The sequence below is a fragment of the Phoca vitulina genome, unplaced genomic scaffold (genome assembly GCF_004348235.1).
Source record: "Phoca vitulina isolate PV1807 unplaced genomic scaffold, GSC_HSeal_1.0 scaffold21, whole genome shotgun sequence".
NCBI classification, from domain to species: Eukaryota; Metazoa; Chordata; class Mammalia; order Carnivora; family Phocidae; genus Phoca; species Phoca vitulina.
Window position 1 is genome coordinate 21799773 of NW_022589724.1, and position 19646 is coordinate 21819418.

General features: G+C 40.0%; 1 protein-coding gene across 8 annotated transcripts; it reads right to left on the bottom strand.

Annotated features, from left to right (window-relative positions):
- Positions 1–40: 40 nt before the first annotated feature.
- LOC116641110 (zinc finger and BTB domain-containing protein 26) lies at positions 41–19103 on the bottom strand. Of its 8 annotated transcripts, none has more exons than XM_032418564.1 (3): positions 19006–19088; positions 4945–5334; positions 41–3565 (listed from the first exon to the last, which is right to left on the bottom strand). In XM_032418564.1, exon 3 carries the CDS (start codon positions 3554–3556, stop codon positions 2285–2287), a length of 1272 nt encoding a protein of 423 aa, XP_032274455.1. In that variant the 5' UTR covers positions 3557–3565; positions 4945–5334; positions 19006–19088; the 3' UTR covers positions 41–2284. The 8 variants fall into 8 exon arrangements, with proteins under 8 accessions (XP_032274455.1, XP_032274456.1, XP_032274459.1 ...); XM_032418565.1 differs by having other exon boundaries at positions 18972–19032; XM_032418568.1 differs by lacking the exon at positions 4945–5334 and having other exon boundaries at positions 19006–19069.
- Positions 19104–19646: the final 543 nt, after the last annotated feature.

The window sequence follows — 19646 nt, forward strand, 5'->3', positions numbered from 1 at the left end:
TCCCACTCCACCTGCTTGTGTTCCTGCTCTCGCTATCTCTCTCTCTGTCAAATAAATAAACAAAATCTTTAAAAAAAAAAAAAAAGAAAAGAAAAGAAAAGTACTTCAAGCACAAACTATTTCTGAAAGGGAAATGTTTTCATACCTAGCAGTGGCCAATCATAGGTCAAATGGGAAAGAAAATTAAATGCTGAACTATCATGTTCTCCAGTGGAAGAAAAACACTATTTACTTTAGAAAAATTCTGTCTCCAAAGTAGTACTCAAATAGCAACATTCATAAAGACACAAAACTCTCCTCTCTTGCTTTCCCCTCTTCTCTGTTCTTAGAAACTCAGGGAGATTTAAGTATAAAATCATAGAATTTTGGACCTGGAAATGATCTTACAAATTACCAAGTTCAAAGTTACTGTTCCACACATAAATTTAAGAAAAATTGATAGAGAGGTGACCTGTCCAATGTCACTAACAAGTGACATGCGGAGGGAGGGGGTTATGAAGTTGGTTTTCTTATCAAAGATGAGAGGTGGATTCCTTAAAGTGTCCCCCAGAGTTAAAATTCTATGGAGAATATGTTTTTCACAAAAGTATCACAAAAAGGATATTTAACATTTATAACTATCAACGTGTGATCAATCACAAAATTCTTATAAATGGTACAAAGTATATTACATTTTAAAATGTGGAAGGGCTTCAGAACCTAAGTATAACAGAAATTCTACATAAAGCTGAGGTGAGTAGAGGAGGAATAGAACTTGAAAGTAAGATGCATCCAGTCAGCCTTCTTTAACTAAGAGTAGTTCCTGCATTTTAGAGAGTATGATTTGCCCTGCAATAGATTTTAATCTTTGTTTTGACAACAAAAGTTTTGTGTTATTTGTACACAGGGATAGCAGAGAGCAATGGCTCATAACACAATCAGAAATATTACTCTCACTAAAATAACCATATAGTCATGGTTTTGCTTTTGGCACATTTCTGGAAATACAGAATAAAACTCTAGGGATGGTTAGGGTTTTTGTCAACATGTAGTAAATGAAAATTGCATTAATGTAAATGAAAAAAGTTATTAATTAAGAGAACACTAATAGCCAACCATATTTAAATTGTTCATCTAGTGGCAGCAAGATGGTATATATTGCCAATTCAAAGTAAAAAAGGGAATGAACTATTGATACACACAACATGGATGAATCCAATGGCATTCTGTGTGGTAAAAAAAAATCATCTCACAAGGGAACATACTACAAGATTCCACTCATGTCATTCCAAAAAAGGCAAAATTATAGCAATAGCAACTGTCGCCAGGATTTAAAGATAGGTGGAGGAGCTGATTATAAAGGAGCATCATAAGGGTGTTTTTAGGGATGATGGAATGTTCTGTATCCTGACTGCTGTGGTGGTTGAACAAATCTACATGTGTTAAAATTCATGGAAATGTAGACCAAAAACAAAGGTCAGTTTTAGTATATGTTAACTAAAAAATAAAAATGAAATAAATTTTAAAAAGGAAACAGTAGAGTATCTTTGGTAAAGTTGATATTTCTAAAAGAAAATTTTCAGAGCTTCATGCCAGTGGTATAATTTCACTGGTCAAAAAGTTATTAAATACAACTTCATGAAATAAAATCAAGAAACTTGGGCTTGATTAATCATTTCTAAAATACGTATACTAAAAAATCATGGAACCATTATTTTAAGGAATATTAGCCCATGTACAAGGAAATTCTACTACTCCCAAGTGAATTTGAAATGTGTTCCCTTACAGTTTAAAACAAGTACCTTGGTGCTTAGCTTTAGAATCCAACCGCAGTTTGTTTAAAAAAAAACAAATTCACTAGTCCTACAAAGAATTAATAATGGATTACAGCATGTTTTTAAGTCTATTTTCTCTTCCTGTTATCCTAATTCATTAAAATTATTATGTGGATGGGATTTTACATGTACATTATTTATCTAGAGAGTCAAAATCAGAATCTAGAAATACTGCTGGATCCTCTGTCACTAGAGTCAAGAATATTTAAGAGAGGAACATTATTTCTCTAGATATACCACTGGGACTTACATATACTATATGAGATAAGACAGCATCCCATTAGCTTTATCATGTCTCCCACACTTTAGAACTGTTAGTAGAAGTTCAGAAAGAATAACATGTGTAGGCAGACCAAAATTAAGACCCAAAGATGGGGGGGGGGGGATGCAATATAACAGATGCTGCATTTCTGTAGAAAAACTTGCCTAACAGAATTATATAAGGCTTACGTAGCAAGGTGTGGCTCTAATTATAGTAGATTTTGCCTTTTGAGATCATGCCTGGGTAGTTTTTCACTACTGCTTCTGCCATGGACAGAGGTTAAGTGCTTTTTGAGGGCAGATTTGTGCTTGAAATCCATGTCACAACAGTGGCATTTGTATGGGCGATCTCCACTGTGTATGTTCAAGTGGTCCTGAAGTGTGCTTTTAGCAGTAAATGTCTTCAAGCACACAGTACACTGAAAGGGCCGTATGCCCATGTGCCCTCGAATATGCCGGTTGAGATTTTTCTTTTGCGTAAATGTTTTCCCGCACTGTAAGCACAAGAACAGCTTATGCATCTTAAGGTGGCGCAGGTAGTTTTCAACATGAAGAAATCCTCGAGGACACCTGGGGCACTGGTGCCTCAGTGAATAAGCATCCTCCAGATTCTGAATCTCATTCACTGTACCCTGGTTTCCTTCAGTATTCTCACAAAATAAGCTCTGATCTTGGTTCCCAGGAACTTCTGCCACTCTGCTCTCAACCGTAGAATTGATCAGTGAATGCTGTGTTTCAGAGAAATACATGCTTGCTTTTGAAGAGGTACAAGGCTGTGAAAACTGCCCATTTTCTACACCAGCAGTACTAATAGATTCCACATGGAGGATACAAATTTCATTATCTTTAAAACCAATATCTACTGAAGACAGCTCTGGTGACTTCATTTCCTTTCTCTCTGATGTCAACTCTACTGTAGACTGTAAAACATTGCTTTCCTCTTCTTTTACGTGAAAATCTATATTTATAGGACTATCTTCTGAAATTTCAATTATCTCACAGTCTTTATCTGAATTTTCTTCTTCATTCTTAACATCTGGATCAGAGGATTGACACAGGTCAGTATGTTGATTGTTATTTTTCATTGAAAGATCAATTTCCAGATACTTTGACAAAGCTTCTGTGCACTTTTCCACAATGTGAACCATCTGCAGGTAACTAGCAGCAGTCAAGTATTTCAAAAGCTCTTTCCTTTTAACTTCAAGTGCTCCAGTATAGCAAGAGAGCAACAGTTTTCTGCCAACTTCTGCGCTCTGCAAGATGGTGATTCTGACATGTTTTGACTGTGTGAGTAAAAACTGATCTCTCATGAAAGTAGAGCAAGCAGCTAAAATCACCTTGTGCCCCTGGAACTCGGTGTCATTAATATAAATTGACACATCACAAAATAAATTCTGCTGTCTCAAGAGATTCATTTTCTGCAAGACTACATCTCCTTGCTGTTCAAACTGGAAGTGCAGAACATCGGATTCAGCAGCCATGGTCACAATCTACGCAAAATAAAACACAAACGTTGATGTAATAGGGAATGCTTTCCTACATTGTGATGGTAAAAACAAACAAAAAATCCCAAACCTGAATTGGGTAAAAGAAAATTCAAATTCTAATCTAGGTGCAAAGAGTGAACTCCTATGCCACCATCTCAAAACCGAGAAAATGAAAATGCATTTCTTTTTGACTTCATGTCCTGTTCTTCATATTTTTCTTACAGTACTTATTACACTGAGTTGTACTTAATGGTTTCTGTTTTTCTCCTTGGCTAAATTTTATCTGTTCTGTGGTCCAAGACACTGTTAATACCCACTACTAAGGGGACTTAACATAGTTTCTCACATTAGAAACCTTAATGTAAGCTCCAAGTTTCCTATTCTCCATCACTACTACAGGTCCTCATTCTGTTCCCTTGGACTATTGCAAGGTCTTCCAACAGGTTTCCTTGATACCACACTCTCTCATATTCCAACCTACCCTCCTAAGTGCCACCAGAACTAACATCTTTTAAAACTTTTTAAAAAAATTTCTCTCTTCTACTTTATTTTTAAAAATCTTTTTATTTATTTGAGAGGGAGACAGCGAGCAAGAGCACTAGCGAGAGTGAACAGGAGTGGGAAGAGGGGGCGGAGGAAGAGGGAGAAGCCGACCTCCTGCTGAGCAGGAAGCCCAATGTGGGACTTGATCCCAGGACTCTGGGATCATGACCTGAGCTGAAGGCAGACGCTTAAGCAACTGAGCCACCCAGGTGCCCCCCTCTTCTACTTTAAATCCTCCATTGCTCTCCTCTACCTCCAGGACAGCTTACCCTTCTTAGCAAATGCAAGATCCCTCATTATTTGGTCCTAACCATCTTTAAGGCTTTATCTTTGTATCCTCTATTCTTTTTTTTCATCAAAGCTCCTTCGACATTGAGATTTTCACCATTGCCCAGGCAAGAAGACCGGAATACACTTTTGTACATGTTACATTAAAACTTCAGTTCCTCTTTCCAGCTAGTGATTTGGCTCCTTTCAGACCCAAATCAATTAAGACTGCTGTGACTCCTCCTCCTGTCTCCCCAACAGAGAGTCAGTTGCTCCCAGAGCACCACGAAAAGGTGCCTGGTTCCTCTGAGTTTCTGCAGCGAGCACAGGGGCAGGCACAAGAGCAGGCACAGCGGAGGGAACATCTGTTGAACTGATCGGGACCCAAGGTGGCCTGGAAGATCCTGCAACTCAACCACACACGGGTCCTCCCGAGTAAGCCTCCCCTAGGCCCTGTCGGCCAGGTGGTTGCAGCACCAGTGTAGCCTCCCAGTCCGCGCCTAGCTGCCCTCTACCTCCTCCTCCTCCGCTTCCGGCTTCCCCACCTGCCCGTCTCCAACGCGCTCACTCACCGACTCAGAGAGCCAGAGCCCAGCTTTCCGCGGCAGCGGCGGCCCAGGCCGGAAGGTGGACTTAGCCTGGGAGGAAACACATCCGGTGTCAACTAGCTTTACTCCTCACTGGGGTGCGCTTGGCGTCCCGGAAGGACATCCTGAGACATTCTCCCTTCCTCACAACCCCCGCTCCTGGAATGGCAGAGAGGCACCCGTATTCCGGCAAATCCCATCTCTCCTGCCCGTTTCGGCACGCAAGCCGTCCCCTTCGTGAGTTCTCCCCAGCGTCCGTATCGCAGACGGGTTGTGAGGCTGAGGTACAGCGCGTCCATCGGAATACCCTGCAACGGGACCGCTGGGAGGCCCTCATGGGTTGTTACGGGCCGGGTTCTCTCCTCACTGGGCCATCTACAATTTAAAAGGTGGCAGAGGAAAGGAGACCGCCATAAGGATCGGCATTCGAGATTTCCTAGCTAATGACCATCAGGATCTGGCCCCTACCTCTGGATCTCATTTCACCCATCTGTCGCGTGTCACCGTCCCCCGACCCCCTCCCCCCCACCCGCCAGTTCTAGGCAAACCCAGGCCTATCTAAACTCTTGGGGCTGCCTCTTCCCACGTGCCCTAACTCTCCTCCCACTTATCCTTCAAAATCTCGTTCATAAATCACGTCATCCCGAAGCCATCCTGAATTGCCCTTGAATTAGTGGGCCCCCAGTTGGGAGCCTGTAAGCCCTCTGGCTGCCTTTATTATTGCAATTATCATACCTGTATTGAAATCTGTGACCCATCTGGGCGGAGGTATTTAGGACAGTGATTTACGATCTTTGCATTACGGAAGTCTAGCACTGAGTAGGCATCAAGTATTTGCTAAATGAAGGAATGTCTGAACCAGTTCTTAAAAGCAGTAGCTCTACCCCCTCAGTAATTGACCCTACTAACAATTTCTAGTTAACCTGATTTGCTTCAGAAGCCATGCTCAGAATGCCTGATTAATATGTATTTAAACAAGAGGAGTGAAGAAAGCTTTCCTTATTCAAATTTAGGCAATTGAAAAGGAAAGCAGGAGGGAGAGAGAAAAGAAACCACTGACACCAGAGATTTAATTGTCACACTTTTATTAAGGAAACTTCCCCATAATAAGTGAAGAGGTAGTTCATAGTATGTCTAACATACAACAGACTTAGAACAGCTATTCACCAGCTGAAATAAAATATTCTGGTTTGTTTGTTTAGGACAATATTTTAGAAGTGGTGACATTGGTCACCCTCCATTTATAGATCTTCTAATAAACTAAAACAAAACCACATCTGATTTACCTCAGAGCCACTTCAGTTTGGAGTTTGTCTTTAAAATTAAATAATAAATAAATAACGGTGACGTGGTAATTTTTTAAAAACCAAACTATGGTAAAGAGAGTCCTTTTTAGTTATCCTGGGGATCCATAAAATACAAATGCAGAATGACTTAAGGTTTTAAAAAAATTTACTCCTCTATAAGAATATGACTAGTTTTGAAAGTCATCTTCCCTTATAAAATGTAGTTGATATCAGTTAACTTGAGCACTTTGCAATACAATCTAAGAAACGTGTATAAACAAAGAAGAAAAGTCAAGTCCCACCAAATTAAGAAAATGTCTCACAGAAACAGAACACCTCTCCAGCCAAGAAATGGAGGAGACTGTAAATCACTTCAGTGGTTTGCAGTTGCAAAAGGTGGGAACTGGAAGTTTTACTGATAAAAAACCATCAAGATGCTGATTTTAAATGATTAAGTGATCAAAGGAAGCAAGGCATTTTCTTTATTATTCCTAGTTTAAATCACCTTATCTAAGACTACAATAGACCGTATAAGCTCTGTGAGGGCAGGGACTTCAGCAATCTTACCTTCCTATCCTCAGTATCTAGCATAGTGCCTGGCAACAAAGGTGTCCAATAATTGAGTAGCTTCTCAACTACTGAATGAACCCAGAAAGTCTCCAACCAAAGAGACCAATCTTATTTGAACCCACGCCTTTTAGTCTTCAAACCAGTAACAAAAACAGGACATGAATGTAAGCAAAGGAAGCACTCCAACTTGAAATTTCCCTATGATGAAATGATGTTCAGAGAAGTATTGGTTAACGTATTAATGTCTCACTGTTGCATAGAATTGGTACTCTTTGGCTGGATAATATAAAAATCAGAATGCTAGGTAGCATCATTAGACCATAAAAATGAGTGACTTTAGGCATAAGATACCTATTAGTCTTATCACTCAATTTTATTCTCATTGTAAGTGTTTTAACAAAAGGTAGAAATTATAGCTCAAATCAGATTCACATGTCAATGCATCAAATTATAACAACTTTAAGAATTCCCTGTGACTACTCAAGTTAAACTTCAGTTTTGGTTTATCTGTACATGCATTCTCATAGCTCAAAAAAAACCCAGAAAATCCTGATGGAAACTAAATAAACACTGCTTTCAGACAAAAATCAGTTTCACATTTGGATCCTTCTCACACTATTCTTACTCATCCTTTCCCTCCCTGACCACCACCTAGCAAGTCAGTCACTTGCTTGAGAAGAATGTAATATTCATTCTAACCAAAAAATAATTAATTGACAAAAACACATCCCTCCTGTGATGTTTTGTTTGCAAAATCCGGGCTGTCTCAAAAAGCCAACAGGGATTCCCAAAAGTGAAGCACAAACTGGGAGCTTTTTGTTAATATACTTTTGATCATGTACTAAATCTTTTTAAGCCAAGAGATAGTGAGAAATTAGAAGACATTAGCTCATTCTTAGTCACTTCTCTACTTTGGCCAAGGCCACCTCTTCGAGCTTTGGATACCCCAACTTAAAAAAAAAAGAGGTGGAGTAGATGATCTCTTAAGATTCTCTAAGGACTCTGAGACTCCTATTACCTAAATCTAACTCATGAGTCAAAAGCTACTGAGACTCAAAATTTTATTTCTTAACTCTAACATGTGCTTTAGAAAAAACAATTGTGTTTTTCCATCTTGGAAGATCAATTTTGTATTAGTGATCTATAAAACATGGCAAGATGGGACTGTGTACCTTTATAGGAATATCTGAATGCAAAAGCCTGATTGCTCCTCTGTGATCCACTTTTTTTCATCCATTTTAGAAACTGGAGTACAGGAAGAAATGAGAATTCAGAGATTACATTACACCAGACAAAACTCTGAAGGCCAAACTCACCTTTCTGATGGCTAGCCTCTAACACAAAGTCCAGAAACGGACTCCCAGATAGCCCCTTTTTAGAGAGACCATTATACTTTAGCACATTTTAAGTGTGCCTGGAGCAATCCTGACTTAAAAACATCCACAAGAAGTTACACATTAATTATAAGCATTTGGCTTCTTTTTGGGAAGAACTCCTATGTAAGTGCTATTGTACAATTGTACTTCTATCCTTTGTTAATTATGTTCCTCATGCTGATCCATGTTGCTGAAAAGATTGTACTCTGGTCTATGTGAACTACTCAGTGACATGAAGTTGGGCCATAATACTGTTGAAGAGTACAGAACAACCCAAAATACTTCATACCAGCTCCACGACAAGTACAAATGGTAGGAGGCAGATTCATTATCAGTAGGCAATTAACAATAGGCAACCAGAAGTTCTAGCACATATTCAGGCCAAGAGCAGTATCACCTTATATCTCAGCCTATTTTTTGCCAAAGAAAAATACTATTCACTTCTCTTAGCATAGCATCTATTAGTGGACTGTAGGTGATGTTATTAACTTATTAGTACCTTCAGAATGTGCCCAGTGAAAAGCCTAAAATAGTTTCAGTCTAAGACAAAAGTCAATGTTAGGTAGACAAATGGAATACTCCTTGGAAAAGGAAAACAGACATCACGGGATAAATAATTCAAAACACAAAATGGGAGAGGGCAAAAGGAAGGCAAGACCACTCCAAGTGGTAAGTTGCCTGGTCTGTTAGTGCTTTGACTCACCCCTACAACCCGCACAGAGGCTTTGGAGAAGTCAAACTAGCAAAATCACTCCTAAAAAGACTCAAGACTATTGCCATGTTTTCAGTCCATTCTAAGTTGAAAGCATAAAGCCCCTACTCAATTCACACAAGTACTATCATTTCTTAAGTTCAAGACAGCTTGGGCCAGTTTACCTGCATCCAGGACCTGTGTTGCATCAGGCTGTGGCTGACACCCTTTAGAGTCTGTGACTGTTGTACATGCAAAAGAATCAAAATCCACTGTGAGGTCTTGCACATTTCTTTCATTGGCATTATCAAAGCTGTTTTTGCCATGCAGCTGTTTAAGATGTTTCCTCAAAACTGGCTTATGTGCAAAAACCATGTCACAATAGTTACACTTATGGGGCTTATCTCCACTGTGAAGGTTAAGATGATCCTGTAAGGAACACTTCTGAGAAAAGGTTTTCCCACAGATCTTACACTGGAAAGGTTTAATGCCGGCATGCACACGCATGTGTCGATGAAGGTTGCCTTTCTGAGTAAAAGTCTTGCCGCAGAGTAGACACATAAAGAGTTTGTGCATTTTTAAATGGTTGGCGTAGTTCTCCAGGTGACGAAACACCCTGGTACACTTTGGGCACTGGTGATGCCACTGTAAGCCTTTGTCTACACCTCGAATATTAGGCCCAAAGACATCTTTTGAGGCCATGATGATATTATCACTGCCTGCGTAAGAGAGGGCATAATTGTGGAGATGGTTTTGTTCTATTTCACTTACTCTGTTTTCCACAGTTGAATTTATCAGGGAATGCTGGGGCTCTGATGAATGTAAAGCAGTGGGTTCAGAAGAAATAAACTGGTTCTGATCTTTTTTACTTCTAACCTCGGACACATCCCCAATAGATTCTACCTTAACAATCTGAATATCACTGTCCTCCATATCCATACTGTCTTCAGATGGATGAATACAAGGTGAATCCTGCTTTGGGGAGCCTCTGGCATCTCCCTGCTGTTCTTTTGACTGGGGAGAAGCACTCTGCGGTTCACATCCCTCTTTACTATCCATTGGTTGTTTTGGCTTTATAAACTTCCACAAGGCCTGTGTGCACCGTTCTACAATGTGGCTCATCTGAAGAAAACTTGCAGCAGTCAAGTAATTGACCAGTTCCATCTCAGGGAATTCCAGCACACCACTATAACAGGATAAGAGCAATTGTCTCCCCACTTCGGAACTCTGCAATATGGAGATTTTCACCTCTCTGGAATCATTCAGTAAAAACTGGTCTCTTAGGAAGGGGGAACCTGCAGCAAACACAATTTTATGCCCCTGTACCTCAATATCATCTATGAGAACTGTAACATCACAAAATTTATTCTCTTCTCTTAATTTGTTCATTTTTTGTAACATTGAATCTCCATAATTTTCAAACTTGAAGTGAAGGAGATCTGATCTTTCAGACATTTTGGCAGACCTAAAGAACAGAAATGTAAAAAGGATGAATTTAAGAAAATTCAAACAATTAAGATACCTGGATTTTTCCTTCCAAAAACAATTTGTGTTGTCATATCTCTTCGTATGTATCCAAATGAGATTTTCCTTGAAAGAGGAAGCTAGTGTAACAGCTTTCAAAGGCTGTGAAAAATTATTCCACATCAAGTGTCAATTGCACCTAAGGAGTAGACTTGTATCAGTGTAAATAGTTTGGCATCCATTCAACTTTTCAAGATACTTAATACAAGAATAGCGCTTGAGCTACTTTAAGAGCATTTTTTTGCTTCTCAAATGAGAATTCTATCAGGTTTCAAAAACAAACGAAAAACATCCCAACAAGTAATAAAGTAACTATTTTCTTTAACATGATACTGTGAACCTGCTTCTTCAAAGACAAAATGTTTTCCTTTGCTTTCTATTTTAAAGAACTGCAGTGACCTTGCTTGACCCCATTTCCTGGGTAAATCCTCTTCTATTTAAACTGATGTGCATTTATTCATACAAGCATTTCTGCAATAAACTGAAAGTAATTGACTTAAAGGGACAATGTTCAGACAGTGTCAAAGGCACAGGTCTTTATCCTGTGCATTTTGGACAAATCTAAACTCTCAAGCAACATTTCTTGATATAGAAAGTAAATAAAATATTTTATATAGAAAAAACATGAGGCACTTGGTGGGAATCTGAGTAGGAATAAAGTCAATCAAATTAATAGCTTATAGATTCTGTTCTTTCTTTTTATTCCTGTTTATCCATCATTACTCATCAACTGGACTACTAGAACAGGATCATAAATGTTTCTTGGGTTCCAGCTTCTGTTCCTTCTAATCCAACTTCTACACCAAATGTCAACTTTCAAAAAAACTCGATCTGATTATATCCAACCCCTGCCTAAAATCCTTCTGTGACTTCCCATTGTCTCCTAGATGAAGACTAACCTTTGAGGATAAACTAATGAAATAAACCAAATAATAATTAAGGTAAACATTGGCATAACCCATTCAACCATGGAGAAGGTGTATGCCAAACTCTTTCCCTATCTGTCCCTTTATATAGCAATTCCTTTGGAGAAAGTTCCTATGTTCTGATTCTATACTCTCTAAATGATTTTCTGATAATTTGTCTTCCCATGTTTCTCTCCAAAAGGAAGGATGAATTACCTATGTGAACATGATAATTCCAGTCCACCAGTCATTGTAAAATAAACTGGCACAATGTTTATATACCAGCCTTCTGGAAGATCAGTAGGTGTAGCAACTCTACCCTTGAAAAACAGCTCTACAATCTCAGTGCATCAATAAATTCACCTTGAACTTTGTGCATTTATCAACTCCATAGCTGAGAATCACAAGAGACAATCAGCTGTAATTGGCCACATATAGATCCTGAAGCCCAATCTTTATAATCTTCTATCTTTTATAACAGTGACTGACCAAGGCTCATAGAACACCAGCTCCTTAAGCAGAGTCCAGGTCTTACTCATACTGCTCAGTGCCTGGTGCATGATAGCACTCTATTGACTCCAGGCCTTAGTACAGTTAATTAATTCTCTTTCTTTTTTTTTTTTCTTCCTTCCTTCCTTTCTTCTAAGTAATCTCTACACCGAATGTGGGGCTGAAACTCATGACCCCAAGACCAAGAGTGCGATGCTCTATCAACTGAGCTAGCCAGGTGCTCCATCGCTCCTTTATTTCTTGAGATGCCCCTATCTAACCTCTTAGACTAGAACAGTTGTCTCTGCTGGACCCATAGCATAGCACTTCTACCATAACACTCAAAATATTTTAAGTACTTGTTCCTTCCCCTCCAAACTGCAAGCTTCATGGCATTTGAGGGAAACATCTCCATCTCACTCAATGAGGCTAATGCTGGGAACCTGCACCTTCTAGGGTAAAACACTTTTTCCTTTTGCTTCAAATTCTACTTCCTACAGCCACATTACTGGCCAGACCCTCTTCTGTTCAAACTGGTCTGTCTTCCCATCACCTAATATTGTACTAAACATACGGCAGGTGCTCAGTTTGTGTTTGTTGAACCTACAGAATTTGTTTGACAGTGGAAGGAAGGAAGACCTGCTGTTAGGAAGATCAGCTCAGAGTCTGTAAAAGCATTATGGGTCTGAAGCCATGAGAGCCTAGAAAGGAATGAAAATGGGAATAAGGAGCAAGAAAAAATAATAAAAGATATTTTAAGAACTTGGTGATTGACTAGATACAGAGAATGGAAAAAAAAAAAAAAGGAACGTGTAAAGGTTCCAAACTTAAGAGTTCAGCTGAATGAAAAGGTCACTGGAAGAAAGGTGAAATGTAGGAGGGAGAAATGGCATGGTTTATTAACAAAAATAGACATACAGAAATTATAAGCTTTTCCTTTGTATGGCATTCTGAATGTATAGGTAATGAATAATCACAATAAAGATGAGAAAGGAAGAATATAGAGAAGCAAATGCAGCATCAGAGAAAAGATGGTGACTATCAAATAAAAAGGAAAAATCTAGGAGACACAAGAAACATATTAATAAAGAAAGCAGCAAAATTGTATTATCACTGGTTAGTTTCGGCAATTACAGTGGCCTCATACATTCATTCTGGAAATAGTGAATGCCCCAATTTATAACCAGAAGTTATAAAAATGACTGTTGTTTCAAGTGGCCAAACAAAAGGGGCATTCTTTTTTAGAGTTTAGCTTGTCCTCAGTCTACCCTCAGGTTAGTATTTTCCTACACACACACAAAAATGATCATTGATTCCTTTCATCTATAGGATGATAATACTCAGAGTGCTTTAGACAAACTATCCTTAGGGATAATTGTTCCCTGAAGCTCTAAAGATGAGGAGCTGGAGTACTTCCTATCAATCAGTCTCAAGAAACTTAGCAGTGGGAGCAGCCCAACAGGTAGGTACCCCAGGAAAGTGCTTGCTTTGACTTCTCTGCTATAGTCCAAGAATGTGAGGAAATTTGTTCTGTTTAAGAGGTTTTGCCTAATATATGTCAGTGTACTCTATTGGCTGTCTTTGATAAACTCTTATTTCTGGACCACATAGTTTATCCCTTTAATTGATTCCTGCCACCGGTTTCTCTTTTCAATACAATATTAGTTATTTGAGGGCAAGGACCAAGTGTTACTTTATACACAGCTCATTCAACAAAAACCAGCAGAATAATTAACTCTTTAATGTCCCCTATGAAATTATTATTGTTCTATGATAGAGAGGTCCTCGTTTGAGTGTCCTGGGGAAAATTCCTTTCTAGCGTTTGTTACCAAAATAGTTTTGACAACGTAAAACCAAATTTTAAACAATTTTTTTTTTTACTTTTAAAAATGTCAAAATGAAAAAGAATAATTGTGTTTCTTATAAACTGGCTTAATGATAAGAAAAAGGATAGCTAATCTTTATTGAATCCTTGCTATGTCCCAGGTATAGTGCTAAGTGCTTTACCTAAATTGACCCACCTAATCCTCAAAATCCTTAGGAGGTAGGCATTATTAGCATCCCCATTTTGCATATGAGGAAACTCAATCTTGGCGGATATAAGTAACTTGCTCAACTTATGAGAGGTGGAAAGTATTAAGTATTAGAGGTGCAACTTGGGCCCAAGCTACATGATGCCAAAGTCCATGTATGAAACAATAAGACTAGGTGAAGTTTTACCTGATGAATAATGTTAACTGTGTAACTGTTCAGACTTCCCTCCTCATATCCATTCAGCTGTACATTTAATGTTTTTCATACTTTTGTGTATTCAGTTATGCTTCTATAAAAGGTTGTTTAAAAACAAAGAGTACGATGTAAAGCCAAATTTGTGTCCAGTCTAGAGGACTTTAACAGTAAGCCTTTTATGTACTAGTCATATTTTTTCTTTTTTTTTTAAAGATTTTATTTATTTATTTGACAGAGAAAGACACAGTGAGAGAGGGAACACAAGCAGGGGGAGTGGGAGAGGGAGAAGCAGGCTTCCCGCGGAGCAGGGAGCCCAATGCGGGGCTCGATCCCAAGACCCTGGGATCATGACCTGAGCTGAAGGCAGACACTTAACGACTGAGCCACCCAGGCGCCCCTGTACTAGACATATTCTTGATTGCATTTTATTCCCTTATCCTTGTTTTACCTTTGTTTCTCACCTATTTTAACTTTATGTTTTTACCATCTTTTGTGTATTTATATTTTTATACTAAATCTGAATGCCATTGCAAATAACTGTTAATTAACTTCTAAGTATAGTAGCAGTTATTCATAAGTTTCATAAAAATAACTCACATAATTCTAGATTATAGGAGAGCTTTGAGTAACTGAAAGAAAGTAAAGAACTTATCAGGTAGAATAGAGACTTGGTCACCACATTCTGTTGATTCTTTCCTCAGAATGACTTCCAAAGTCTCTCTCTTTATTCTATCATTGCCATGGTTCAGGCCCTTATCTATTACCTAGGTGACTGCAATTAAATCTGCATACTGCCAAGTTTCTATTAGCAAGTTTTTTTAAAAGATTTTATTTATTTATTTGAGGGAGAGTGAGCTAGAAAGAGCGAGAGAGCGAGCATGCAGGGGGAGGGAGAGGGAGAAGCAGGCTGCCTGCTGAGCAGGGAGCCAGATGCGGGACTCTATCCCAAGAACCTGGGATCATGACCTGAGCCACCCACACACCCCTATTAGCAAGCTTTGAATGACCTATTTCTCAAACATCAATGTAATAGGAATATTCTCACTTAAGATCACTTTCTCTTTGTTATATTTATACAGTTCTTTCATAATTATCTCCGTAACAAATGTGCCAACTGATCTGAAAACTTCCCCTTGTTCAAACAGGAGTAACCAAAAAGGATCAGTGGATATTCTAAGTTGGACAATGTTTACTGCTATGCTACAGGCAGTGAGAAAATACCCAAGTTTCTTATTTCAAATACCTCTAATTACTTATAAGGAAAATTTTTCTATTCTACATAATAAACTCCCAAGCTATATGTCAGTCTATTTTGTCATCTACCTCATAAAAATACCCTTATCTTTCAACTTAGCACTCATAACTACCTGGAAATCTTTCTTTGTTTCTCATTAACACCATATTCCATTTTTCAAAAAGGTTGCATTACACCACAACCTTTCTCTTTATAAACTTCAATCTTTTTCTTCATTTGGGTTAACTTTCATGACACAACATTCTCCAAGTTATCAATCTTTTGTTTTGTTTTTACTTTTAACTATAAGTAATATACACAGAAATATATCCTTCCTGGAAAGTTTTTCAACATCATAGATACTGTAAAAGTCTCCTTTCCCAACCATCTTCCACTTACTACTGAGTTTAACTTTGGTCCTTTTTGACTCTCCTTCCTTCCATTTGAAAAACAATACTTCTATATGCCTAGCCCCAGAAGATATAAGACTATGTTTCTTACACATAAACTATACATATTGTTTGGCAACTTTCTTTTTTCACATATTGTTTTTGACAGCTATATATGTTGAATAGAGATCTAGTTCATTCTTTTTAAACTGTTGTACAGAAATGGCCAAGTTGCTTAACTACTGGCCTCAGCTTTCCACCATTCTTTTGCTTGTTTGCTCTTCAAGGTCCAATAAACTGTGTAAAGGTAAGTATATCCTTCTCAAAGCTTAGTCCTTGATTTTTTGCTGTTTTTTCAAGGCTTACTTCCTCTCAGAAAGCCCATCTGGTTTCTCCATGTTTTACTTACATGCTCTATTTAAAAAAAAAAAAAAATCCCTAAATCTCCATCCTCATGGCCAACCTTAGCCAAACTTAACTTTACCTCAAGTTACTCAACAATACCTGCCCTAGGCCACTATTCTATTGCTTGAAATCTGTGATGTCTAAACTCCTGCACTGTCTAAAACTCAGTAAGTCAAAAATAAAAATTAATGGCGAATGGCTCTAAGAACAGTGAACATGAAGGCAAGGATACCTGTAGTATGCTATTACTCTAGCAGATCAAGATCGAAATAATGAGGGCCTGAATACTGACAACAATCATATGGACAGAGAGAGGAAACCAGATTTGAGAGATATTTCAAAGAACTGATGGACTTGGTGACCAAGGGGGGTTCAAGAAAGGATAGTTTGAGATGACTCCAAGACCTTTGATTTGAATGACTGGATTAATTTGACACAGTGTCACTCAATAAGCTAGGGAATATTGGAGGGGATGATCATGGGTCTGGTTTTAAAATGTTTAGTCAGAGAATCTTACATGACATGAAGCGGAAGATTTATTAGCTAGTTGGATATGAGTCTGAAGCTGAAGAGGAGACCTGATTATAGATAGTAAGTGATAGATGAAAGCATGGCATAAATTGACCTAATTGTGAAAGAAATTGACCTAAAGTGGCATTGATTGGAAGAGGATATAAGACAGAGAGAAATAAAAAACAAATATGTAATATAAACATACATCCATTACTTACCTTCTCAATTAGGTTCTCCTTCCAAGCCTCTCCATTTTTTATCAATGAACCTATCTTTGCTTAAATTTTTCCCATTCCTTTCACTCCTATATTCAGTCACTGCTTAGTGCAGTGGATAAAACTATGGATTCTGGAGCCATATCTCCTAGGATGAAAACCCTGCTCAACCACTTACTAGCTGTGTGACCCTGGGCAAGTTACTTAACCCCTTCTGTGCTTCATTTTTCCCATCTGTCAAATAGTAATATTACTTCATAGCATTGTTATGGGAAATTAAAAATTAAATTAACGTTTAAAAGAGCTTAGAACAGTGTCTGGAATGTGCTTGATAAGCATGTTAGGTGAATAAACAAATAAAGCCTGTCAATTTTCTTCGTGAAACACTTCACATGTGGCCTTTTCTCATTCTCATTTAACATCAAACCAGTTAAGGTCTCCATTATTTCATAAATTGTGACCTCATCACTCTACTAAAATTGCTTTTGAAAAGGTCTCTAATGATCTCTTTTTTTAAAAGTAATCTCTATGCCCAACATGGGGCTTGAACTCATGACCCCAAGATCAAGAGTTGCATGCTCTACTGACTAAGCCAGCCAGGTGCCCCACTAATTATCTCTTACTACGGAAATGCAATCTTTTTTCCCCCCCTCTCATTCCCCAAATGCTCTGCATGAATTGTCCCAATGGACCCTCCTCAAAATTCCCTTCTCTTGATTCTGGGTCTTCTTGGTTGCTGGAACCCTGTACTTTTATACATATCCCCTACCTCTGTCTTTGCTATCCCACAAATTCATTCCCCTTTCTGCTTCATAAATGCAACCATTCCCCCAAAATATTCCCATCTTTCTCAATACTTCCTTCCTGATGCCAAATATTACTACAGCTTCTACTTCTATGCCAGTGACTTGAACTTTTACCTCTAGCCACAGCACTGAGGTTAAGCTGCAGATTTGCATTTCCAACTCTATACTGGACAGTCTTATGTGGCTATTCCATTATACCTTTAATTAAACATGTCCAAAAATATAAATTTGTAATATACAAGGTTATGGTTTTATTGCTGATAATAGCATCAACGTTCTCCAAATGCCAAAGGCGTAAAACCTAGGAATCAGCTTTGCTATCTCTTTCTCCCTCAACATCGAATTTATTACAGAGTTTTCACACCATTCACTCCAGCATACCTCCCTTCTTTCCAGTAACACTGTCATAACTCCATTTTAAGCCTTCATTAACTTTCACTAGGCTGATTCCATTACTCCTTCAAAAGAATTTCCAATAAGAGTACCCAGACATTAGTTGAAGTGTCCATAATCAGCTTACAGACATTTCTTTTCTATAGGCTGACTTCTAGAACAACATGGCTTTCTACAGTGCAAATCTGACTGTATAAGTCTCCCGCTTAGAACTCTTTTAAAACTACCCATCTCCTTTAGGATTAAACCTTCCACTATCTGGACCTCAGCCTACTTTCCCAGCCTCGTATCTCATCCTACGCACAAGAGCCCCCAATTTCCTCCTCTTCACACACAAGTTACGCTCAGTCATTCCTTCAGAGCCTTGCAAACTCCTCCTTCTGCCTGAAAAGCTCCTCTCCACTTTATCCTCTCCAAGAAGTATAATTCAGACCTCACTTTCTTTCTTCAGCCTTCCTAGCAACTGCCCGTTGGGCAGTTCACACATATATGACTGATACATAAATCGCAGGAGCAATTATTTGTTTATATCTGGCTCCCAAACTTGACCCTGGAAAACTGGAAGGGTATCTTAAGAAGTCCCAGTACCTGGCATAGCGCCAGTAATAGAAAAGGTGCTGCGGCCAGTGGCCGATTTGGGGGAAACCCTGGCAAAAGGGTAACCTCGGTCAGCACGCATAGTGAGCCTAGCGGGCCGGCACTGAGGCCTTGCCAGGGCCTCAGCTCTGGCACTTCCTACAAGATGCCAGAGTCAGGCGTCCAAGCCAACTGCTGGGCCCTCGGCTGGGGTCCCAGGAGGAGGTCCCTGGGGCATAGTTAGGCTCCCGACTCCAGACGCAGGGAAGAGAGAGGGGCGGGGCACAGCGTGGGCCGGACCAAGGGTTCCTTAAGTCCCAGCGGGCCTAGGCCAGCTCCTCGCCCCCATCCCAGAGCAGGTCCCGGCCAATCCAGGGCCCCAAGGGGGCTCCCTCTTGAGAGACCCCGTACCCCTGCCCGGCGCTCCGGCCGCCTCCGCACTTACAGACCCGGGGGAAGGCCACCGTCAGGATCCGGCACCGCCAGGAGCTCCGGCCCCTCGGGGCTCCGGGAAGGGGGAGGGGCAGGGAACCCGAGCCAAAGGGGGACCCAACGGAACCGGAAGGGCAGCCCTCGCCGGACAAAACAACTTCCAGGTCCCTTGGTCCTCTCCACCAATCGGAAGAGTCGGAGGGTGACGGGGCCCGGAGAGGGACTTTGCGCGCGGAGGAAAGGGTGCAGAGTATCCGAGAGACCTGCTGCGAGCTCCTCGCCGGCGACTCGAAGGTGTGGCGGTTCCTTCGCGTCCCGGGCTCTGCTCTACGCGCTTCGCCCGTTTGCAGAGGCTCCTCTGGAGCTCGGCCTCCGCCGCCTGCTGCCCGCGTGGGCTTGAAGGGTGCCTCCGCACTAAGCCTTGGTAAGACCCTCCCGCCCAGGGATGTGGACTCGCGGAGCTGGGGCCCTGAAAGCAGAAGGGGGTTTACTCCCCTCGCTTTTGGATGTTGGTGTTTCCCAGAGATCTCTTTCATTCCCTTGGCTTCCGTTACCTACAGCGTGCTGACCATTCAGAAATCACTCTCGCCAGCCGAGACTGGTCTCTGGAGCTCCAGGGCCAGCTGCACAGAAGACATCTCCAGTTGGTTGTCC